This window comes from Astatotilapia calliptera, chromosome 18 (genome assembly GCF_964374335.1).
Source record: "Astatotilapia calliptera chromosome 18, fAstCal68.1, whole genome shotgun sequence".
Lineage (NCBI taxonomy): Eukaryota > Metazoa > Chordata > Actinopteri > Cichliformes > Cichlidae > Astatotilapia > Astatotilapia calliptera.
Window position 1 is genome coordinate 5628115 of NC_137439.1, and position 26727 is coordinate 5654841.

The 26727-nt window shown below is 42.3% G+C and overlaps 1 protein-coding gene across 1 annotated transcript; it reads left to right on the forward strand.

The window, feature by feature from the left end:
- The first annotated feature begins 2425 nt into the window (after nucleotides 1-2425).
- On the forward strand, nucleotides 2426-26727 carry LOC113010250 (uncharacterized). Its single transcript, XM_080293017.1, has 4 exons — nucleotides 2426-2588; nucleotides 9979-10191; nucleotides 12090-12341; nucleotides 24776-26727. Exons 1-4 carry the CDS (start codon nucleotides 2426-2428, stop codon nucleotides 25843-25845), a joined length of 1698 nt encoding a protein of 565 aa, XP_080149143.1. The 3' UTR covers nucleotides 25846-26727.

Below are 26727 nucleotides of genomic sequence, written 5' to 3' on the forward strand. Positions count from 1 at the left end.
TTCACGTAGCAAAAGTCCCTGTCCTTGAGATCGTCACTGTCTCCTCTGGCAGAGCTTCGACACCATTCAGAGGGAGACTGGGAACATTGAGTCTAAATGGACCATGTTCAGCACCTTCATTGCTTTTTTTTTTTTTTTGCCTGTCCCGTTTGGCTCTTTTGCCATCAGAATTATTGTCTAAAGGCAAAGAAAGATGCCCACGGATTTACTTTACCAAATTGACCATCCCAGCCTTGCCATAATGGTCCATTTGATTCACCTTTTATTGTTTATTTTATTTTCACTTGCTGAATACGGGACAGAGGGAAGAGAAACAGCTGAGAAGAGGGACGGGGGAGAAGGGCAAAAAACAAAAACCAACAGAATGGGCAGCAAAAAAAAAAAGAGAAAAAGAAAAATGCATATATCGATCACCTGTTGAGAAAGAAAAAAGAAAACAAGCAGAAGAAAACAAGTGTAATAGAATAAACAACATCACAATGATCTATGGGAATATGACAGTAAATACTAAATATTAAACATTATTGTGCAGCACATAAGATCAACAGAACACAGTGTGCTTTGAGGTAGGAGCCAAAAAGGGTGTAGTTTGTGGGTGTGATCACCCGTGTGTACACCTGTGAGCATGGACGCGCTTGTTTTTAAAAGGTTCCTTCATGTAATGATCTGCTAGAGGGTGTGGGGGGGCCACAGCCCCGTCCTCCAGGGCATGAAGCAGGTATGGAGGAGATCAAAACTCCAGACATCCAGAGGCCCGCAGAACACAAGAGACCAAGGAAGACCAACAGAGGGGCAGCCGCGCCACTGTCCCAGAAAGAGCTGAGGAGAGTCCCAGATGAGGGCTCACTCAGCAGCCGCGGAGCAGAAGCCAGGGGGAGTTGCAGTGACGCGCCCGTGAGCTCCGCCGGCAGCCAGCCGTGCCTGAGTGACCGAGCCCCAGGCCGAGAGGCCGGTGGCACCCCACCTCCGAAGTGGCCCGAGCGAGCCCCAGGCTCCAGGCCCCGATAAGCGGCCGCCAAGGAGTGAGCCGGTGTGTACCTGGACGCCCACCCCCGGACACAAAGAACCACCAACGCACCGATGTCTGAGGGAGTCCGCCACTGGCAGGGGAAGTGGGGGTGGGGGGAGATAGGCCTCCAAACCTTGGAGGGCCTAAGATGTCCCCAGAGAGGTGGCGTCTGATACCCAACCTGACATATAGACACAGACATACAGGCACACACAGACACAAACATCCATTCCCACCCTCATGCTCTCATATGCACTTACTCCACACTCAACCAACGTGGAGACAGACATAAAGAGACGCTGTACAAACGATCACACTCCCCAAGCATACTCTACGAACCGGGTCTAGGTACCCTTGCCCCTGGAGGGGGGAACTGCACCCAGACCCAGGTGGTGTTACCCTTTTCCCTGCGGTGGGGAGAGGCAGACCGCACCTTCATTGCTGAGGCTGCACCACTGAGCTGGGGTCCGTGTCGTGGTGGTAAACCCCTGTTGTGACTGTGGTTTTACATCTCCTATAAATACTACAAGATTTTTATTCTATTGTATATAGTATTTTATTTTATTCTAGTCTATTGTGTACAGTACCTTATTCTTATTCTTATTCTTAACATCTTATCCTATTCCAGTGTTTTCTAATTTTTGCTGTGTAACTTTCTGCTGTAACAAAAGAAATTTCCCACATGTGGGACTCGTAAAGGTTATCTTATCTGATGTTATCTCTTATCTTATCACCCAGGACTGACCTGATGTATTAAATGCACTGAAAAAGTAAAAAAAAAAACAAAAAAACATGACCCTCACAGTGCTCACCAGCTGGCCCAGATGGGCGTAGGCACGATTGAGCAGTTATATCATGGCGTCCTCAGCCTCGAGGTGGGGCTGGTAACAAACTGAAGGAGATCCTGATGTGGCCTAACTATAGGGCGGAGCTGGTTGAGGATGAGTCTTTCCAGGCTCTAAATGTATGTAGTTTATTTATATTAATGTATTTGTATATTGTTATTTCACTTCCACTTCATGGACCGTACCAGAGAAATCAGGAGACCCTCGTTTATTAAAAAGATTTTATATAATTATTTTTAGAGTGACTATAATCAATGAAGGGATTATTCTTTGTTCTGTAAAATGATTAATGCTGGATCAAACTAAAGGGTTTTCCAATAAATCAAACTTAAATCAAAGTATTTTCTTCTTTCTTTATTCCAGGATATCACTAATAATCTCATGGCAAAATTGCAGTTTTCTGCAAAGTACCAGACTTTATGTTGGACTGGACTGACCTGATGAGGGCAGTATTACGCCCTTGATACCTATAAAAGAGCAATAAAAGAAGAATAGCGGCAATGGTGCCATTGAGAGATCCCGAGTTAAGTTTGAAGACGTTGGTTTGGCGGTATCGGTTGTTGTTGCAATAATGTCTTCAGTTCAGCATCTGAGAGAGTTTATCAAGGAGAGATTAAATGCTGCTACAGAAGAAATCTTCTCAGAGTTTGAAAAAACGATCGTCCGGTATGAGGAGGAGATCCGTCAGCTAAGACTGCTTAATATCAGACCCGGGATAAAGTCACACAATACAGGTGTGTAAATTTGTGGAGGCGTGGGGGGTTGCGGGATTGTGTGATTTACTTGGGCATGATCTAAATGCTTTGCATAAATGCATTGATCTAAACTAGTAATACACCCCAGTAAAGTGTATGCAGCTATATCTGTGCAGTGTTGAGAAGGTTACTCTTAAAATGTTTTCTACTACAGATTACAAATAAATGACCCAAATGTAGTTTGAGTAACTTAAAATACATTTCAATGTGAATAATGTATTCTGAATACTTTGGTTTGGATTACTTGATATATTTTCCATTCTTTTTACAACTACATGAATGCACTATTGTCATGTGAATTATTGCTATTACTGAAGGCTACTAGCCACCTGTTACGCTCCTGTTTAGCCCCTAATCTCCTGAGTATGTTCAGCTGGTGCTAATTGGCCCCACCTAGTCTGGTGTTGATAAAAGCATACCTGAGGCAGGCTTTCAGGAAGCTCACTAGTCTTTGCCTTGGTAGCCATTTTAGCCAACCTGCTATGCCAATTTGAGAGAAAACCTCTATCTCACTAACACTCTGGTATTCATCTCCTTTTTACTGTTGCGGCTCTTGAGCCGGTTTTCTGAGAGTCCATCCTACCTGACGAATCATCGTACCCATTGTTTCTGCGCATGCGCACAATACGAAATAAAGTTGCGAGCCGTCTTACCTTTGTGAAAATCAGCTAGAAAAATACTCTGACTGATAAAATTCAGTGCCAAACCATCCTGCCTTTGTGAATGTGACCTACTAGCATACTTTAACAGCTAAATTAAGTGGCAAATCGTCTTACCTTTGTTAATCTGAGCTAGAAACATACTCTGACTGGTAAAATCAAGTGCCACACCATGATACCTTTGTGACTGTGACCTACAAGCATACTTTAATGTGTAAAATGTAGTGGCAAACCATCCTGGGCTTATGAATATGAGCTACAAGTATACTCTGATGGGCAAAGTTAAGTGGCAAACCGTCATACCTACTTAAATTTGTGGTGAAATTACTCTGTGAAAGCAGAAATGTGCACAAACTACTTGCAGTAGGACGTTTTGCCAAAGTAGGATGGTTTGTCAGAACACCGTAATGTCGTATAGAAAAAATATTCCCACCAAGCACACTCACCAATATTTTGTTTTTGAACTCCATTGCAGTTATTTCACACATTAAACCTTTGATAGAAAATAATAAAACAAAAGTAAACTGCAATAAATTACAGGTAGCAGTAAAACTAATTCTTTTATGCTACGTCCACACCAACATGGGTATTTTTCTATGCATTTGGTCCTTTCGTCCGCACGTAAACAGCGTTTCGAATCACCAAAAAGGTTGGAGAAAACTCAGTTTTTGCATTTACCTGTGATCGACGAATACGGAGTTCATCGCACAATGTCAGAGATGTGTGCCTTTCACATCACGCTGTGCGCCATGTTATTGTTTACATGAGATTAATTTCTGCAATGGCAGATTCAAAATACTGTTAATCTTACTATCTGCAGTTTTTACACACTTGCATATACACAAGCAGCTATTGTCCCTCCATTTAGAAAGGTGGAGGTGTCATGGTGTAATTATTTTACGTGTAGTTTTTCTTTTCCCCTGTGTAATAATAGTCAACATTGCTATCAAAAAGTGGGTTCAAAAACATAAACAACTGTGGGATACTGTTTGTGCATGATTTGGACAGCCTAGCGCATCCTCCCGATGCAGGGGAAACAAATTCTGTTGGGGGTACCTACTGTAGGAGCCATATGAGTTGTTCCTTTTTTGACTAAGTGGGTTGGTTTAAATGGACTCACTGTATTGGTGCACGGGTGTGGGGCGTGTCTCATGGGCAGTGTTGGGAAGGTTACTTTTAAAATGTATTCCGTTACAGAATACAGAATACATGCCCCAAAATGTATTCTGTAACGTATTCCGTTACGTTACTCAATGAGAGTAACGTATTCTGAATACTTTGGATTACTTAATATATTATCGTGCTTTTTACAACAACGTGAATGTACTATTGCTGTGTGATTTATTACTATTACTGAAGGTCCGCGACTCCGAACTGTAGTAAAGGGACCTCTGACTAATACGGCGGGGTCCCTGTCGGCTCGTAGCCGAAAAATAGCTTTACTTTGTTGTGTGGGTCAACTTTTCTTGCGAGAGACAGAGAGAGGCGTTGAAAGACTGCTCCAACGGAACTTATTGTTTTCGGAGGAAAACACGAACACAGTGTACAGTCGAGTCTTAATAGCTTACTTACAACTGGGCTCGTCAGGCACTCTTCTTGGCTGCAGTGGTTATTATTATATTTACATGTTTCCAGCTCCCGTTTTTCCTCGACGACAACTCGTACCTTTCCACTCGCCTTTTTCTCCCTCCTCGCGCTCACAGACCCATAACGTGTATGGCAGTCCATTCTCCCTGCAGCACGGACTACACTGCCCATGATGCTACATTCTTTAGAGCTATGCTTGTAGCATTCTGCCTGTTAGCTTAGCACAACAACAACAACGAAAAGGCGCTCTCTCACCCAGGAAACACACAGTCGCAGAAAGAGAGAGAGAGAGCGTCGCCCTGTAACCATGGCAACCGTAACGCTGCCGCCTGGAACAACAGAACGTAGCTGTCAAACAAAACCCAAACAGTCCTGACCCGCGACAAAATGAAACAGGAAAGTACCGCAGTGTAATCCATTTATTTCAACAAAGTAACTGTATTCTGAATACCACCTTTTTAAACGGTAACTGTAACGGAATACAGTTACTCATATTTTGTATTCTAAATACGTAACGGCGGTACATGTATTCTGTTACTCCCCAACACTGCTCATGGGTGTGGTAGATGATAAATGTGGTTGCACTCACCTGTTCACAGCACCTGATGTTGATGAGCAGAAAGGTAGGGTGAGCATGAGGCAAAACTTTCTGTTGATCGCAGCTTGAGCGCAGCTTGAATGATTTTGATGTATTTTAACTGGAACTGAATGGTTTTTGTATATTTGTGCACTAATTGATGCCATGAACCAGGTTGTAATTTGACATAGTAGTTAGTGCAGTTATTGGAGAGTTGCAGTTATTTGTTTGTGCAGTCTGTGCATTTGTTTAATAGTTAATCCCATGTGCTGATTTATATATTGGACAGTTGCATGTGGAATAAAAGGAGCAAATGGTACAGAAGTGTATTTTATGCGTTTATTGTTGCGCGTCATCTGTGTCCTCATGTTTAGCCTGCCGCGGCCATAGGTTGGAGGAGCCGCAATACCTACCTTGGCACATGTGCAGGTGAAGCCAAAGGCACGCTATGCTTCATCATATTTTCTAGTCTTTGGCTTTGAAGGAAGTTGGTTTGGAAACATATTCGGCGATGCTTCAACCTCTGCTTTGTGTTTTTGTGTGGGAGCCCCGTCAAAAAAACCTGTCCGTTATTCTAGCATGTGTCCAAGCATTCTTTTCCTTTTTTTTTTTTTTTTTTTTTTTTTTTTTTTAACATTCCCCCTGCAATGGCTCTGCGCCCCCCACTTTGGGAACCCCTGTAGTAGGCTAACGTTGTGCAATGTGACGAAATATATCTGATGATGAAATTAAAACATCTATCGTTTTGAATTTCATTTCAATTCAATTTTATTTATATAGCGCCAAATCACAACATAAGTTGCCTCAAGGCGCTTCATAGATACAGAGGAAAAAACCCAACAATCATATGACCCCCTATGAGCAAGCACTTTGGCAACAGTGGGAAGGAAAAACTCCCTTTTAACAGGAAGAAACCTCCGGCAGAACCAGGCTCAGGGAGGGGCGGCCATCTGCTGCGACCGGTTGGGGTGAGAGAAGGAAGACAGGATAAAAGACATGCTGTGGAAGAGAGACAGAGGTTAATAACAGATATGATTCAATGCAGAGAGGTCTGTTAACACATAGTGAGTGAGAAAGGTGACTGGAAAGGAAAAACTCAATGCATCATGGGAATCCCCCGGCAGCCTATGTCTATTGCAGCATAACTAAGGGAGGATTCAGGGTCACCTGGTCCAGCCCTAACTATATGCTTTAGCAAAAAGGAAAGTTTTAAGCCTAATCTTAAAAGTAGAGATAGTGTCTGTCTCCCGAATCCAAACTGGAAGCTGGTTCCACAGAAGAGGGGCCTGAAAACTGAAGGCTCTCCCTCCCATTCTACTTTTAAATACTCTAGGAACAACAAGTAGGCCTGCAGAGCAAGAGCGAAGTGCTCTAATAGGGTGATATGGTACTACAAGGTCATTGAGATAAGATGGGGCCTGATTATTTAAGACCTTGTATGTGAGGAGCAGGATTTTGAATTCAATTCTGGATTTAACAGGAAGCCAATGAAGGGAAGCCAAAACAGGAGAAATATGCTCTCTCTTTCTAGTCCCTGTCAGTACTCTTGCTGCAGCATTTTGGATTAGCTGAAGGCTTTTCAGTGAGTTTTTTGGACATCCTGATAATAATGAATTACAGTAGTCCAGCCTGGAAGTAATAAATGCATGAACTAGTTTTTCAGCGTCACTCTGAGACAGGATATTTCTAATTTTAGAGATGTTGCGCAAATGGAAGAACGCAGTCTTACATATTTGTTTAATATGTGCATTGAAGGACATGTCCTGGTCAAAAATGACTCCAAGGTTCCTCACTGTGTTACTGGAGGCCAAGGTAATGCCATCCAGAGTAAGAATCTGGTTAGATACCATATTTCTAGGCTTTTCAGGGCCGAGTACAATAACCTCAGTTTTATCTGAATTAAGAAGCAGAAAGTTAGCGGCCATCCAGGTCTTTATGTCTTTAAGACATTCCTGCAGTTTAACTAATTGGTGTGTGTTATCTGGCTTCATGGACAGATAGAGCTGGGTGTCATCTGCATAGCAGTGAAAATGTATGCTATGTCTTCTAATGATGCTGCCTAAGGGAAGCATGTATAATGTAAACAGAATTGGTCCTAGCACTGAACCCTGTGGAACTCCATAATTAACCTCAGTGTGTGAAGAGGACTCTCCATTTACATGCACAAATTGGAGTCTATTAGATAGATATGATACAAACCACTGCAGTGCAGTACCTGTAATACCTACAGCATGTTCTAATCGCTCTAATAGGATATTATGGTCGACAGTATCGAATGCTGCACTAAGGTCTAGCAGGACAAGCACAGAGATGAGTCCACTGTCAGAGGCCATAAGAAGATCATTTGTAACCTTCACTAAAGCTGTTTCTGTGCTGTGATGAGCTCTGAAACCTGACTGAAACTCTTCAAATAAACCATTCCTCTGCAGATGATCTGTTAGCTGTTTGACAACTACTCTTTTGAGGATTTTTGATATGAAAGGAAGGTTGGAGATTGGCCTATAATTAGCTAAGACTGCTGGGTCTAGAGATGGCTTTTGAGTAAAGGTTTAACTACAGCCAGCTTGAAGGCCTGTGGTACATAGCCGATCATTAGAGATAGGTTGATCATATTTAAGATCGAAGAATTAATTAATGGCAGGACTTCTTTGAGCAGTTTTGTAGGAATGGGGTCTAAAAGACACGTTGATGGTTTGGAGGAAGTAATTATTGAAGTTAACTCAGAAAGATCAATTAGAGAAAAAGAGTCTAACTTAACATCAATGGTACTAAGAGTAGCTGTAGATAATATTACATCTGTGGGATGATTACTGGTAATTTTTTCCTCTAATGATAAAAATTTTATTTGTGAAGAAGTTCATGAAGTCATTACTAGTTAACGTTAAAGGGATGATTGGCTCAAAAGAGCTCTGACTTTTTGTCAGCCTGGCTACAGTGCTGAAGAGAAACCTGGGGTTGTTCTTATTTTCTTCAATCAGTAATGAATAGTAAGATGTTCTGGCTTTGCGGAGGGCTTTCTTATAAAGCAGCAAACTATTTCTCCAGGCTAAATGATGATCCTCTAGATTTGTGACACGCCATTTCCTCTCCAGATTACGAGTCATCTGCTTTAGGCTACGTGTTTGAGAATTATACCACGGAGTCAGGTACTTCTGATTTGAGGCCTTAGTTTTCACAGGAGCTACAGTATCCAGAGTCGTACGTAGTGAGGAGGTGAAATTATTAACAAGATAATCGACTTCTGTTGGGGTAGCGTTCAGATAGCTGCTCTGCTCTATGTTGGTACAGGGCATTGAAGATGATAACAGTGGGTGGATTATATTCTTAAACTTAGTTACAGCGCTTTCAGAAAGACATCTACTGTGATAAAGTCTACTCTCCACCGCTGTGTAATCAATTATTGTAAATGTAAATGTTATCAGGAAATGATCAGACAGAGGGTTTTCAGGAAACACTGTTAAATGTTCAGTTTCTATGCCATATGTTAAAACAAGATCTAGAGTGTGATTAAAGTGGTGGGTGGGTTCTTTTACATTTTGAGAGAAACCAATTGAGTCTAATAACAGATTAAACGCCATGTTGAGGCTGTCATTTTTAGCATCTACATGGATGTTAAAATCACCCACAATAATTATTTTATCTGAGCTGAGAACTAAATCAGATAAGTCTGAGAAATCAGACAGAAACTCTGTGTAAGGCCCAGGTGGACGATAGATGATAACAAGTAAGACTGGTTTCTGAGTTTTACAGCTGGGGTGGACAATGTTAAGCATCAGGCTTGACACACTATTGTTTGTTTTGTGGTGTCGCAAAACACATTTACAGCAATATTTTTTTCATTGGTTTCTTCACTGGCTATCAATCAAGATGAGGCAGAACCTGGTAGCTCCAAACAGAAGGACCAGCCAAAACAAATTGAGGATGTTATTCCTAAACCAGGGGCTCCCCCTGTAGGATGGACATTGTTTGGTTATGATAAATCTTACACAGATCAGAAAACTCTGCTATCCAAATTATGCCGCAAAGCGGTCTCCACCACCGACTCAAACACGACATTTCTGTTCGACCACCAATCATTTGAAAGGTTGTGGAGAGAGTTTATAGATGAGAAGCAAAAAAGAGCTGTCAGGTGCTCAAAATAAACCTTAGACTCAAGTGTAAGAACAAGCGGCCGTTACAACTTATATCTAAAAATATATGGTTTAATGCGTTGGTCAAAACACAAAGACTTCCAGTCTGCCGTCTTAAAGTACTTTAAGCTTTCATGATCATATTCAGATCATGCTACTCTTCGTTCGTTTGTTTATTCACATTGTGTGATGATCACTGGCACTCGCATCTAAAAATTAGACTCTGTACGGTTATCAACATCACCCAATGAACACATGACTATGAGTGAATGTTTCTGTGGCAGCATCTGCAAGAATGCAAGAGCCCTTGAAACCATAAGCTAAATTCTCAATAGGTGACCCCTTTTAATCCTTCTTGATCTTTATTATTATCACATTCGTCACTATTTTCTTGTGTCCCTTTGTTGAACACGAAGGTCTGGATGACCAGGTCAGTGACCAGGAAAGGAGCTCCGGTCTGGACCAGCAGAACACAGAGCCTTCAAAGATTAAAGAGGAACAGGAGGAAATCTCCATCAGTGGGGAAGGAGAGCAGCTTGAACTGAAGCAGGAAGCTGAAAGCATTTATGTCTGGACCGGAGAACGGCTGGATTTGTTGTGCAATCCTGGAGTAAAGCGGACCAGAATAGGTATGTAAAAGTGTCATATACAGATTTCATAATATAGAAATGAATAGGACTCATCAAAATGTCACAAAGACACATGGCGTGCATTACCGCCTGGGATACTGCCTCACTGAAGACATGTTTTCTGTTAGCACAGTAAAATAAAACCTGTATTTCAAATCTTCTGTTTAATAAAAAACAAAAAATTCCACCAGATTTAAGTCATGTTAGTCCAGAACTGTACACAGTATGTAGAAAAATGTTGAGACGATGAAAACTGGATTATTGGCCACAAGGACCAAGTTGGAGTGGCAAGCTGTATGCCTCATAAATGATGACTTTCTGCATGTAGACAGAAATCTCCGCTGTTCACTGCATGAGAGAGAATATTTGAATATTGCTCGCATATAGAATAGAATTCAAGTTTGTCATTGCACATGTCACAGGTACAAGGCAACAAAATGCAGTTTGCATCCATCCAGAAGTGCTTTAGCCATGATATAGATATATTACAAATAGATATTAGCAATAATATAGATATGTGAGTATATTACAGAAATGGGTCTATTATGGTATGTTATAATGTACACGGTATGAAGTATGTTATGAATATGCTATATCTATAAGTATGTACAGGCTGTAGTGAGTACAAGCTATGAACAGGATATAAATATAAAAAAACTATACAGAAATATGAGATATACAGAAATGTGAACTATGCAGGTTATAAACAGTTGTAGATTTAAAAAATTATCTTATTGTACAGAATGACTATTTACACAGAATTATACAGTAGTGCAGTTAAGATAAGTGAGGGTGTGGATAATTTCTACAGAGGCTATATAAAGTGCTAGTGGTTGTGAGTGGTGGTTCAGTCCATGTTGTTATTATTGTGTGTGTGTGTGTGTGTGTGTGTGTAGGTGGTTGTGGGTGTGTGTGTGTGTGTATGTCCAGTCCATGTGTTAACGTGGGTCAGATGTCAGGAGGCAGAGTTCAGGAGTCTGACAGCTGTGGGGAAGAAGCTGTTCCGGTACCTGGTGGTCTTAGTCCGGAGGCTCCTGTAGCGCCTCCCAGAGGGCAGGAGGGTGAAGAGTCCATGTAATGGGTGACTGGGGTCTTTGATGGATTTTCCCAGTCATTTTCAGACACCGCGTCCTGTAGATGTCCTTTATGGCAGGAAGTGGTGCTCCGGCGATGCGTTGGGCAGTTTTCACGACCCTCTGCAACGCCTTCTGGTCCGAGACAGAGCAGTTCCCGTACCAGACTGTTATACAGTTGGTCAGGATGCTCTCGATGGTGCAGCGATAGAAGTTCACCACGATGTCTGAGGACAGGTGGTTCTTCCTCAGAGTCCTCAAGAAGAAGAGGCGCTGGTGAGCCTTCTTCACCAGCTTGGAGCAGTTGGTCGTCCAGATGAGATCCTCGGAGATGTGGACTCCCAGGAACTTGAAGCTGCTCACACGCTCCACAGCCGTCCCCTTAATGTGGATGGGTGGATGTGGGTCAGCATTCCTCCTGTAGTCCACGATGAGCCCCTTGGTCTTCTCAGTGTTAAGCAGCCGGTTGTTTGTGTCGCACCACTCAGCCAGACGATCTACCTCCTCCCTGTAGGCGGCCTCACCGTTGTCACTGATTAGGCCAATCACCGTGGTGTCATCTGCAAACTTAATGATGGTGTTAGAACCACCAGCAGGTCTGCAGTCGTGGGTGAAGAGGGAGTAGAGGAAAGGGCTCATCGCGCAGCCTTGTGGTTCACCGGTGTTCATTGTGATTGTAGTTGAGCAGTGGTTATCCACCTGGACATGTTGGCGGCGGTTGGTCAGGAAGTCCAGTAACCATTTGCACATGAGGGAACTGATGCCCAGGTCTGAGAGACCTGCTCACAGTGTAACTTTTTTTTCTTGTGTGTTGTGTCCATCAAGACCTCCCACAGCAACGTGATTGTAAGGAAAATGAGGAACTGGATGACCCGCAGGTATGTAGCCAGGAGAGGAACTCCAGTTTGGACCAGCAGGACACAGATCCTCCACAGATTAAAGAGGAACAGGAGGAAATCTCCATCAATCATGAAGAAGAGCAGCTTGCACTGAAGCAGGAAACCAAAAGCGGCATCATCTGGACCGTGCAGCAGCTGGGCATCATGTGGAACCCTGAAGTAAAGTTGCACAGAATAGGTATGCAAAACCTTAATAGATCTAATTCACGTTGGGTCCTAATGAGACCTCAGAGATATGTTATAGAGGCACATGACAAATCTAAGGACAAACTGCAACAAGGAAACTGACGTAATACTCTAAGAGCCAAAATGTCTAGCCCTCACAGTGTTGCCCTTGTCAGGACTGTCCTAAGTTGGAAATAATACAGTTGAGTACAAGAGAGAGGAAGACACACCCTACAATGAGTTGAAACATTGTTCCTGCATATACATTTTTGTCATTCATATTGTCACTTTGTTTGTCCCTCACGAATTGCAGTCATCACTCCTTCTGCCACATTTTTCAAGTGACCTATATTTGATATCAACATGTAAAAAAAAAAAACAAACAAACAAAAAAAACCTTAAATTATGCTTTTGGTGTGCCACCTCTGTTTTCAGTAGCCCGCATATGTCCACCCATATGAACAAAATTCGAGAGACACCCCTATACATTATGACCGAGTACATCCACTGGACCTTTTGTGGATAACATAATTATCCCCATTAGGACTGAACAATCAGTTTAAAATATTGATTTGAAACTGAGCTTTTAACAAACCACACAACAATATGGTAGTTGTGCCCTTGTGCCATGTGTTTCTGGTTCTTTCTTTTTCTGTCCCTTTGGATTCCAGCACAAGGCCTGTGCAGTGATGTTATTGGTGGATTTCCTGATTGTGTGGCCAATCCATCATCACTTTCTTTCAGAACTGGTATTGCTATTGGTTCCTGGTTTGTTCTTGACTACATTTTTTTTTCTTTTTTTTTCTTTTCTTTTTTTTTTAATCTTCCCTGGCCACTGGATACAGTGTATTTGCTGCAAGCAGATGTTGATCAATGTCTATAACATCTGCTTGCTCCATGTTTATGAACTATAGAGATGTATAGGTTTGACCCTGATTTTAAAAATGCTCCGCTTGGTGGAATTTCTGACCTCTTGAGTTTCAAACATCTTTTTAACTTCTGTTTCTTTTTTCTTTCTTTTTTATAATATAATATACACCAACAAGTGGCCACCTGTAAATAAAACATACAAACAGATTTTAAGAGAATGCTAAGTGCCTTAACAGTACTGACCTTATAAAAGCATACAAGAGAAGAAAATGTACAAACAGGGTTCCATTGCACTAAGAATCATGAAACTCTCATTCCTTGTGTGAGGTGATATGGCATTATTAAAGAAAAGTCTCCCATATCCTATTTAATAAATAAATAAATAAAAAAATAAAAACAACTCCTATGATTTGTGCATAAATGATTCTTCAGTTTGTCTAACATGGCCTCCTTCACTCAGTTCAATTCTATTTTATTCATATAGGGAAATACAGTGGGATGCAAAAGTTTGGGCAACCTTGTTAATAGTCATTATATTCCTGTATAAATCGTTGGTTGTTACAATAAAAAAATGTCAGTTAAATATATCATATGGGAGACACACACAGTGATATTGAAGTGAAATGAAATTTATTGGATTTACAGAAAGTGTGCAATAATTGTTAAACAAAATCAGGCAGGTGCATAAATTTGGGCACCACAAAAAAGGACATGAAATCAACATTTTGTGGATCTGCCTTTTGCAGAAATTACAGCCTCTAAATGCTTCCTGTAGGTTCCAATGAGAGTCTGGATTGTGGTTGAAGGTGATTTGGACCATTCCCCTTTACAAAACATCTCTAGTTCATTCAGGTTTGGCTTCCGAGCATGGACAGCTCTCTTTAACTCACACTCCAGATTTTCAGTAATTTTCAGGTCTGTGGACTGAGATGGCCATTCCACAACGTTGTACTTGTTCCTCTGCATGAAAGCCTTAGTGGATTTTGAGTAGTGTTTCGGGTCGTTGTCGTGTTGAAAGATCCAGCCCCGGCGCAGCTTCAGCTTTGTCACTGATTCCTGGACATTGGTCTCAAAGACTAATGTCTTTGAGACCTTTTTTCAAAAAGGTCTCAAAGACTTTAGAGTCAGACCTGTTACAGATTGTCAACTTTTCCTTAATGTCAGGTGTGTTTCCAGAACCACTAAAAACTGCTGTAATCAAACCTATACTGAAAAGGGACAATCTTGACAAGACACAAATGAAAAACTACAGGCCGATCTCAAATCTCCCATTTTTAAGTAAGATCATTGAAAAAGCAGTTTCTCCACAGCTCAATTACTTAAAACAGAATAACTGCTATGATGCCTTCCAGTCAGGTTTTAGACAGAACCACAGCACTGAAACCGCTCTGACAAAAGTGTTTAATGACATATGTCTGAACACAGACAGTGGAAAAATGTCAGTCTTAGTTTTACTGGATCTCAGTGCAGCATTTGATACAGTTGACCACAACATATTACTCAAACGACTGGAGAACTGGGCAGGTCTTTCAGGAACTGTACTAAACTGGTTCAAAACATACTTAGAAAACAGGAAATACTTTGTATCAATAGGTAACGTCACATCTGAGCAGACTAGTATCACATGTGGAGTTCCCCAAGGTTCCATCTTGGGACCCCCTCTGTTTAACATTTACATGCTCCCACTGGCACAGATTATAAAGAACAACAAAATAAACTACCACAGCTATGCAGATGACACACAAATATATATCTGGCCTATAAAGCTCTGAATGGTTTAGGACCAAAATACATCAGTGACCTCCTAACCCAGTATGAACCTTCCAGATCCCTCAGGTCATCTGGATCTGGTCTCTTATCAGTTCCCAGAGTCAGAACCAGACACGGAGAAGCTGCATTCAGCTTTTATGCTCCTTATATCTGGAACAAACTCCCAGAAAGCCTCAGATCAGCTGAAACACTCAGTTTATTTAAATGCAGGTTGAAGACTCACCTATTCTCAGCTGCATTTGAATAAAGCACCAAATCCACACTTTTAAGCTTAAATTTCAAAACGTACATTAACTACTGATCTTATCTAGTTCTAATTTTATCTGTTTTGATTTTACATACTGTTTTGTTTGTTAAGTGGGTTAGAGCTCTGGGTAGCTCCCCAACTGGGTCTAGACTGGGTCTAGAGAGTATTTTAAATTCAGGGAATTTAAAATAGAAAGTAGCTCGTCCACAGAAGGACTGGTAGCTCCCCTTACGATAAGGGTTCAGATCGCGCGAACAGGTGTGAAATGTGTGTTTAGTTTTGTTTGTTTGCTTGTTTTAATCAATTTTAAATCCTACTTTTTATTTGTTGTTTCTAATGTCTCTGTAAAGCACTTTGAATCACCTTGTTGTTGAATTGTGCTATACAAATTTGCCTTGCCTTGCCTACAGGATCTGCTGATACTGAGTGGAATCCATGTGTCCCTCAACTTTGACAAGATTCCCAGTCCGTGCATAACACCTCTTGTTATGCCCAAATAGCTCATTTTTAGTTTCATCAGCCCACAGCACCTTATTCCAGAATGAAGCTGGCTTGTCCAAATGTGCTTTAGCATACCTCAAGCGGCTCTGTTTGCGCTGTGGGTGGAGAAAAGGCTTCCTCTGCATCACTCTTGCATACAGCATCTCCTTGTGTAAAGTGCCTGAAATGGTTGAACGATGCACAGTGACTCCATCTGCTGCAAGATGATGTTGAAGGTCTTTGGTGCTGGTCTGTGTGTTGACTCGGAATGTTCTCACCAATCGTCGCTTCTGTCTATCCGAGATTTTTCTTGGTCTGCCACTTTGAGCCTTAACTTGAACTGAGCCTGTGGTCTTCCATTTTCTCAATATGTTCCTAACTGTGGAAACGGACAGCTTAAATCTCTGAGACAACTTTCTGTATCCTTCTCCTAAACCATGATGGTGAACAGTCTTTGTCTTCAGGTCATTTGAGAGTAGACCCCCATGTTGCTACTCTTCAGAGAAAATTAAAAAAGGGGAGGGAAACTTACAATTGACCCCCTTAAATACTATTTCTCATTATTGGATTCACCTGTAAATGTAGGTCAGGGGTCACTGAGCTTACTAAGCCAATTTGAGTTCCAATAATTAGTTCTAAAGGTTTTGGAATCAATAAAATGACAACAGTGCCAAAATTTATGCACCTGCCTGATTTTGTTTAAACAATTATTGCACGAGGCAGGGCTGCCCACTCTCCCCTTCACTGTTTGCAATTTCTATTGAACCACTAGCAGCAGCAATTAGACAGAATTCAGTAATTAAGGGCATAAAATGCAAGAACGTGGAACTTAAAATCAGCCTTTATACAGATGTGTTACTTTCTCTCCAAAACTCACAAACCAATATCTCTGGCGTGATTGAATTGATAAAGTCTTGCAAGAATATCAGATTACTCAATTAACTGGCCAAAATCTACAGTCCTTCCGATTAATTGCTCCTTCCATTATTATTCTTCTACACCACTGCAATCGGGGAAATATAAAATATTCAGGTCTTAACGTTTTTCCCAAGCTTACAGATCTAACTAAATTAAACCATATCCCACTTTTAAACAAAGTAGAAGGTGATATGGCTAGGTGGAAATGTCTACCCATATCACTCATGGGAAGGGTTGCCGCTATTAAAAATGATGGTCTTACCAAAAATAAATTATTTATTCTCAATGATCCCAACTAAACCACCACAAGATTGGGTCAGGTCTCTAGATTCATGTCTCTAGATTCATGTATGTCCAAATTCCTTTGGAAAAATAAACTCCCAATTGTTAGCTTAAAAACACTACAAAAGACCAAGGATAAAGGAGGATTAGAACTACCTAACTTTCAGCACTACTTCTTCAGTTTATCTCAGGATGGCTAAAACATACCTTCTTAGACGAACCTTGTCTAGATGTAGAACAAGCACTTTGCAATAATCTAGAGATTTCAGACCTAACATTTATCAGCTCAAATATCCAACGACATGAATGCGTCTGCATCAGCTCTTCTCTGACAGCATGGTGGGAGTTTCTAAAATTGACGGCGTCTTCATTAATCCCATGCAAACGTACACCTATCTGGAACAACCCTGACATATTACAAAACAATAATATGATAAACTTCTCAGATTGGAGTGGTAAAGGAATCAAATACTTAGAACATATATTAGAAGGAACAGAATTTATTCCATTTGACAGACTAGTTACACAATATGGGATCAACAAGAAAAGCTTTTTAGAATATCAACAAATTAAATCCATAGTAAAAAAGAAATTCAAACCGGGTCAAGTTGAACTAAAAACACCACCAAGTGTGGTTCAATTTCTTACTCTTAAAACCCTCAAATTACTTTCCAAAATATACAGAATGCTTTCTAAAACAGATGAATCAATATCACTTCCTATTGCAAAATGGGAAGCGGATTTATCAGTTAACTTAGACCAAAACTTCTGGTCTCATATATACTTAACAACCTTTCATTTAATTAGAAATCCCAGTCTTCAATTAATTCAATACAAAATATTACATAGAGTGCACTATACAGGTCATCGGATGTCATAGTTTGGTCCCACATTCGCTGTTGTGATTGGTGTGGGGGTAGCGACAGGCTTGGGGCGTCGGGGGGTTCCCCAGGAGCATCTTCCTTGGAGGGCTCAACCCGGGGTTGCGGTCATGGCCTGTTTAGGGCTCTGTTGGCTCTTAGGCAACGGTTTCCTCGTGGCTGCGTGCAGCGGGGCTAGGGGAGGGTCTGTGCTGACGGACGTGGGTTACTGACCTGGTAGCCTGGCTGCCCTTGGGTGGGTCCAGGATGGGCATGAGGTTCTCGGGGTGCTCAGTCTGTGGGCTGGGGCCCTGGCTGGGCCTTGGGGGCTTGGGTCCTGGTTGGTGTGTTGCTGGGGTTGTGGGCGGGTGGGTGTATGGGAGCCCAGCCCTGGCGCAGGGTGCTGCCAGTGCATCGAGCCACCTGGGGGGCTCTTCAACTGGTGGGGGAGATTGTCACATCTTGCAGGAGGTCTCCTCTCTTCAGGAACTCACTCTGCAGGAGGGGGAGATATAGGAGAGATGGAGGAAGATCTCAGCCTGAGTGTCTATTGTCTTGTGTAGTCTGGAAGATGAGTGGATGACGGGGTGGGTGCAGTTTTCTGTGGTGGGGTCGGGTGGGCTGTCCCGGGCTCTGTGGGGCTGGGCGGCACTGCTGAACTGGGCCCCGGTCCGGATGGGCCTGGGGCCCCGGTCCGGATGGGCCTGGGGCCCCGGTCCGGATGGGCCTGGGGCCCCGGTCCGGATGGGCCTGGGCCCCCTTTCCCTGGCAGGTTGCGGGGAGGCATCTCCCCCTCTGTCCCCTTCTGGCCTCCTGTGTCTCAATTTTATCCCACAACTTAGACATTCACATTACTCACACTCTCATTACACATACATATAGGATCTTGGGTGTACATCAGGGTGTACAACCTCACCCCTGGCGTCGTTGCCTACCTCTCAATTTTAAATACACATAGACATTGAAGGCTATCGGGGGGGGGGGCTATGCGCTTTCCTGCTGCTCTCTGGCAGGTAGCTCCATGCCCTCCTGGGTTTTAAATGCACCTTAGAACACACATGCATCAACACTACATATGAGCGGGCGGAGCGAGGCTTGGAGTCTTCACACACCCCCGTTCTCTGCGGCCTTTTGGAACGTGGGGGCCAGGAGGAGGAGTTGGCCATCCGATTGGGTTCTGGAATGTGGGGCCTCCGTGCTGCTGCCGAGTCAGGGCAGTCTGCTTCTCTCCACCCCAGGGAAAACTGTAACACTACCTAGGTTTGGGTGCAGTTTCCCCCTCCAGGGGCAAGGGTACCAAGACCTGGGGCTTAGAGTACCCTTGGGGAGTGTGATTGTGTGTATAGTGTCTCTCTATGTCTGTTTCCATGTTGGGTGAGTGTGGAGTAAGTGCATATGAGAGCATGAGGGTGGAAATGGATGTTTGTATCTGTGTGTGCCTGTTTGTCTGTGTCTATATGTCAGGTTGGGTATCAGACGCCACCTCTCTAGGGACATCTCAGGCCCTCCAAGGTATGGAGGCCTATCTCCCCCCACCACTTCCCCTGCCAGTGGCAGACGCCCTCAGACATCTGTGCATTGGTGGTTCTTTGTGTCCGGGGATGGGCGTCCAGGTACACACCGGCTCACTCCTAGTGGCTGTTTGTCGGGGCCTGAGGCTCGCTTGGGCCACTTCGTGGGTGGGGTGCCCCCGGCCTCTCGGCCTGGGGCTCGGTCCACTCTGTCACAGATGGCTGCCGGCGGAGCTCACGGCACGTCACTGCAACTCCCGGTGGCATCTGCTCTGCGGCTGCTGAGTGACCCCTCATGGGGGGGCTCTCCTCAGCTCTTTCTGCAATAGTGCCGCGGCTGCCCCTCTGTTGGTCTTCCTTGGTCTCTTGTGTTCTGAGGGCCTCTGGATGCCTCAAGTTTTGATCTCCTCCATACCTGCTTTATGCCCTGGAGGACAGGGCTGTGGCTGAGCAGCTGTTGCTCTCAGTCCCCAAATCACGGTTGAAACTGAGAGGAGACAGAGTGTAACCCTTTTTAACTGAGTAGTCCAAATACAGTCAAATCCACAGTAATCTGTCATACAAAGTCAACGAAAAAAACAATATTTGAGAATCTACTCTTGTTGGGTTCAGTTAGGATCGTAAGGAGACTGGCAGTGGTAACTCAACTTAAAGACGGAATATCCCTCCACTCAGAATGAGACACTGACAACAACTTAAAGGGAGAAAAGTGATTTGAGTGTATTCAACATTTAAATGCTCCAAAAATAGATATGAACAAAAAATTTAGACCATTTCAAACATGTAAATCTCAACAATGTACAATATATCACTTAAAGTGTCCATAAATGTATCAGGTAGGCTGTCCATTTCAGTTCAGTGCACTTAGTATTCAGTGTTCTTAGTAAGTGTTAACTGTCTTTAGTCACAGTTTTGCTTTTTGATGCATCAGTTTTTTTGTGTTAAGTGGAATCAGATCTGACCCAAAAAAAGAAAAAAGTAACAACATAAAGTGTCCTGAGATCTCAGAAAAAAAACGTTAATCCAAAAAAAATTGCAAATCGTTGTATCCTACCACCCTCCAAGGAAACAGGTGGCCTTCAGAGTGAGAACATCCTTTCTAGGCACCTCCAGTGGCATCCAGTCCTTAGATGGCACCGCTCGGTCCTTGCAGCAGATTTCTACCACGTTTAAAAAAAAAAAAACCAGCCAGGATATTCTTCATAGAAAACATTAATTCCGTAGCGCAACACGTTACAAGACTGAATATCCACATAGCTTTGCGCATCTAGCTCCGTGCAGGCGGATGCAGTGAAAGAAAGTCACCACGCACGCGCTATGGTGCATTCATGGTACATGGGAAAACTCGGCATTTAACAAAACAGTAACACTTCAAATTAGAATAAAAACAGAATACAATTGGCAATAAAATAACCATGGGTTACACGAGCATTCTCTATTGTGGCTCCTAAGCTTTGGAATAATCTTCCTCTTCACATTAGGCAATCGACATCAGTGATGGTTTTTAAATCCAGATTGAAAACGCATTTTTATTCACTGGCTTTTGATTCAGTGGTTGACTGACTTGTATTTTATTGTTTTCGCTATGTTTATTATTTTATCGTATTTATTATTCTTATGGTATCTATGTTTCTGTTGTTCAGCACTTTGGTCAGCCTTGTGTGTTTTTAAAGTGCTATATAAATAAACAATGATGATGATGCTCCGTGGCTGCTGAGTGACCCCTCATGGGGGGCTCTCCTCAGCTCTTTCTGGGATAGTGCTGCGGCTGCCCCTCTGTTGGTCTTCCCTGGTCTCTTGTGTTCTGAGGGCCTCTGGAGTCTTGATCTCCTCCATACCTGCTTCATGCCCTGGAGGACGGGGCTGTGGCTCCCCACACCCACTAGCAGATCATTACATAAAGGAACCTTTTAAATACAAGCGTGCTCATGCTCACAGGTGTACACACGGGTACTCACACACACCAACTACACCCTTTTTGGCTCCTACCTCAAAGCACAGTGTGCGCTGTCGATCTTACGTGCTGCACGATAATGTTTAATATTTAGTATTTACTGTTATATTCCCATAGATCAGACTTTCCCAAAGTGTGTGGCCTGCCCCCTAGCGGGTGCGCAGAGCCATGGCGCGGGATGAAAAGGGGGGGTGGGGGAGAAACAACGCTTGGACACTGCTAGCACGGGCGCCTACAGAAACTCAAAGCAGGAGATGAAGCATAGCTGAATATGTTTCCAAACCAACTTCATTCTAAGCCAGAGACTAGTAAATATGGTGAAGCATATCTTCCCTTTGGCTTCACCTGCACAAGTGCCAAGGTAGGCCTCCTCAGCAGAATTGCTTTTTCCCTTCGTCGGGAGCAGCGGTGGGGTGTTTAAATCACAGACAAACAGTATCCCATATTCGTGATTTTTAGTTCACAAACACTTGTTGTAATGACTAACTATTCCTGACATTTTGGAGATATACATACTATACTTTATACAGTAAAGTTACAGTAATATCAGGCTGATCCTGCCACGATTTGTTCCCCCGGTTCAAATCACGGACAAACAGTATCCCAGTTTGTTTTTAAACCTATTTTGTACAGAGGCATTTTTTTTGAAAAATGTATTGATAGCAATGTTGAATATTATTACAGAGGAAAAAAACAACTACACGTAAAATAATCACATTGTGACACCTCTGCCTTTGTAAATGGAGGGACAGTAACTGCGTGTAAAACCTGCAGATAGTCAGATTAATAGTATTTCGTCTCTATCTGCTATTCTGCAATTCATCTCATGTAAACAACGTGGCGCACATACCTTTGACGTTGCGTGACGAACTCTGTATTCCTCGTCCACACGTAAACGCAAAAAAGGAGTTTGAAAAAAATCTCAGTTTTTGGTGATTTGAAACGCCGTTTACATGTGGACAAAACAGCTGCGTTTTCAAAAATACCCGTGTAGGTGCGGACGTAGCGTAAATTAGTTGGTAGTTTATTTTCTTACTACCTGTAATTTATTGCAGATTACTTGTATTTGCTTAATTGTTTACTAAATGTTTGAGGTGTGAAATAAACCGTAATGGAGCAAAATATGGGTGTGTGTGGTTGGAGGATGTGTTAGTGCGTGCATGCGGGGGGGCGCGAACATTTTTCTTGTAAAACAAAAGGGGACCCAGCAAAAAAAGTTTGGGAACCACTGCCATTTTTCTTTCTCAACAGGTGATCCAGGTGATTGATACATGTATTTTTTTGTCTGCTTATTTTGTTTTTTGTTTTTTGCCCTTTATCACCGTTCCTCTTCCCTGCTATTTTTCTTTCCCTCTTTCTTTCTCCCCTTTCTTTTCCCCAGTCAAGTCTGTCCCGTATTTAGCAAGTGAAAATAAAATAAAATAAACAAAAGGTGAATCAAATAGACCATTACGGCAAGACTGGGATGGTCCATTTGGTAAATTAAATCCGTTGGGCAGCTTTCTTCACTTTTAGACAATAATTCTGATGGCAAAAGAGCCAAACGGGACAGGCAACCCCCCCCCCCCCCCCCCCCCAAAAAAAGAATCAAAACAATTATTGCACTTTCTGTAAATCCAATGAACTTCAATTCACTTCTCAAATATCACTGTCTCCTATATGATATATTTAACTGAGAATTTTTTATTGTAACAAACAACGATTTATACAGGAAAATAATGACTATTAACAAGGTTGCTCAAACTTTTGCATCCCACTGTAATCCCAACAACAGTGTCCTGAAGGGGGTTTATACTGTAAGGTAGGGCTGCCACGACTTGTCGACTAGTCACGATTACGTCGACTATCAAAATCAAATGGTAAATGGCCTGTATTTGTATAGCGCTTGACTAGTCCCTATTGACCCCAAAGCGCTTTACACATCCAGTCATCCACCCATTCACACACACATTCACACACTGGTGATGGCAAGCTACATTGTAGCCACAGCCACCCTGGGGCGCACTGACAGAGGCGAGGCTGCCGGACACTGGCACCACCAGGACCTCTGACCACCACCAGTAGGCAACGGGTGAAGTGTCTCGCCTAAGGACACAACGGCCGAGACTGTCCAAGCTGGGGCTCTAACTGGCAACCTTCTGATTACAAGGCGAACTCCCAACTCTTGAGCCACGAAATCAAATCCTTCAGAGGCTGCATTTGTAGGCCGATTGCGTTACAGCGACTCGACGAAGGCTGTCCAAATTCAAAGAATCCTCCAACTGCGGCCGGCAAATGTCCTTCATTTCCAGATTTGAAGGATGGGTCGGGTGTATCCTTCGCTGCCCAACCTATCCCAGGATTCATAGCGTGGCCCAGCCAATTCCAGTTTCCAACAATGGCAGCAGCTTCTTAGTTTTAATATTACCTTTATTACTCCTTCTGAAGCTCAATAAGGATAAAACTGAAATCCTCCTTATTGGCACCAAATCCAACCTTTTGAAGGCAAACCACTTCTGACTCACTATCGATAACTCCAGTTTTCCCTTCTCCTCAGGTTAAGAGCCTTGGTGTCATCCTAGACTGTTCACTTTCCTATAAATCTCACATCAATAATCTCACCTGTTCTGCCTATTTCCATCTACGCAACATTAACAGATTTCGTCCTTCTCTTGTCACCCAGTCTACATCCATTCTTGCCCAGTCTTGTTACCTCCCGCACTGACTACTACAACTCTCTCTTGCATGGTCTCCCCCAAAAATCCCTCCGTAAGATTCAACTGGTTCAGAACTCTGCTGCTCACATTATCACCAGAACTGCCTCCTACCAGCACATCACCCCTGTTCTTCAGGAACTTCACTGGCTCCCAGTGAAATTCTGGATATTCCACAAGCTTCTTCTGCTCATCTTCAAGGCCATTCATAACCTCGCACCTCCTTACCTTTCTGACCTGTTAACCACTACCTTTTCTGTCCGCTCACTTTGATCTTCTTCTTCTATCCAGCTTTCTGTGCCTTCCTTCCGCCTCACCATGATGGGAAGCAGAGCTTTTAGCTGAACTCTATACCCCCAGGTATAAGAAAGATTGGTTCTCTCACCCAGTTTAAATCTCAATGAGCCTAATCAGGGCCACCTGATCCAGCCATAAATGTATGCTTTATCAAAAAGGAAAATTTTTTTAAGCCTAATATTTTTTTATTTTTTTATTTTTTTAAAAAGAGTGTCTGTTTTCCGAATCCAAACTGGCAGCTTTTTCCACAGAAGAGGGACCTGAAAGCTGAAGGCTCTACCTCCCATTCTCCCCAACTTTAAGGCAATGAATGGTTAATCTAAACAATAAATAAATCCTGAAGTGAGTGTCCTGTAAAGTTTTTGAATAATTTTAAGCAAACTTTTAAATGTTTTGTGCACTTTGATAACAAAATTTAAGAGATACCACTTTGTGTGTGTGTGTGTGTGTGTGTGTGTGTGTGTCTTTATTTTCTCATCGTAGATGATCTGTCTAAGCCATATGCTTAATGGTTAAGCTTACCTTGTAATTTCTCAAATGTATGTTTTTTGATATGTCCCTTAAGATTTTCCACAACATGACTGTAAGGACGAGGATGGGCTCACAACTCAGCAGGTCTGTAACCAGGAGAAGAACTCCAGTCTACACCAGGAGGATCCTTCACAGATTAAAGAGGAACAGGAGGAACTCTGTACCACTGAAGTGGAAAAAACGGTTGTTCTAAAGCAGGAGACTGAAACTTTTCCTGCTCGTGAAGAAAGTGGCCACAGTGAACCAGAACCAAGCAGTGACCAGCTCCATTCTCACAAATCTCCTGACGCAGATCAGGATGAAATCAAGGATGGTAACTCGCACAGAAATGAGTGGGAGCAAATCGTATCAGGCCCGAGTGTTCAAAATTCCAAGACAGCACATTTATGTAGCACCTGTGGGAAAAGATTTTTTTGGAAGTCAAAGTTAACTAGACACATGCAAATTCACACAGGTGAGAAACCACATTCTTGCAGCACCTGTGGGAAAACGTTTAATCAGAAAAGCCATTTGAAAGTACACATGGAATTCCATGCAAATGAAAAACGATATTCCTGTAGCACTTGTGGGAAAAGATTTTATATAAAATCAAATTTGAGAAGCCACATGCGAATTCACACAGTTGAGAAGCCATATTCTTGTACCATTTGTGGGAAAAGATTTAGGTGGACGTCAGATTTGAGTAGACACATCAGAATTCACACAGGTGAGAAGCCACATTCTTGTAGCACCTGTGGGAAGAGATTTAGTTTGAAACACATTTTGAATATGCACATGCAAATTCACACAGGTGAGAAGCCACATTGTTGTTGCACCTGTGGGAAAAGATTTACTACGACGGGTCAGTTGAAGAGACACATGCGAATTCACACAGGTGATAAGCCACATTGTTGTTGCACCTTTGGGAAAGGATTTACTCAGAGGGGTCAGTTGAAGATACATATGCGAATTCACACAGGTGAGAAGCCACATTGTTGTTCTACCTGTGGGAAAAGATTTACTACGAAGGGTCAGTTGAAGATACATATGCGAATTCACACAGGTGAGAAGCCACATTCTTGTAGCAATCTAGAAAAGATTCAGGTAGAGGGAAACTTGAAATAACACATGCCAGTTCACAAAAGTGAGAAACCACACTGTTTCAGCACCTGTGTGAAACATTTTAGTTCTCCAGTACAGTTGAAAATGCAATTAGGAAAAGATGCTACATGCTAAGTTTCATTCTTAGAAAATGGTGGTGGTAGAACACATAAACAGTGTTTGGGTCATTGAAAACTGAAAATTTAAAAAGGCTTTCGGAAGCTCAGTTTCTGTTTTGACATATGGACAAGACAAACTTTTTGTCTTGTCCACCATAAAATGTGTGCACCTTTATCACCTTTTTCTGACATCATTGTTTTATAGTTTATAGGCTTTGTCTTTGCTGAAGTTTCTTCATTTTCTTTGGCATGGCCTCGACAGTGCTTGAGATATTTTTAGTGTCTTGATGTAAAAATAACTATTTCTCCAAAACACACTTGGAAATATCAGTTTAAAAAAAAAATCTACCCATGTAGTAGTTGGATTGACATTATGGCAAGTGCTTTTCAGATGGAAAGAGAATATTTTAGGGAATGACAATGTTGACAAGTTGATCTGTTCTCAAATTGTCTGTGATCCATATTTTAAGCTCATTTATTATTTATATTTATAACATAACTTATGGACTAATGTGTCATTTTAACAGTGTTGTGTTCCATTTTGACATTAAACAATCCAGTTTAAGATTGTAGATAATTCAGTTTAAAGATAAAATATTGATAATTATATAATAAAGGAGGAGGAGCTGGTGACTCATCTCCCATAAAGGAGCTCAGAAGTTCCCCAGGAGTCTTCATCTTTATTTCTTTGTTTGCTTTTGGCCTCCATGTGCTTATGTCAAACATACTAGAGAGCTTTTTTATTTTATTTTATCTTGTATGTTCAATTAAAACTGTTGGCATCAAA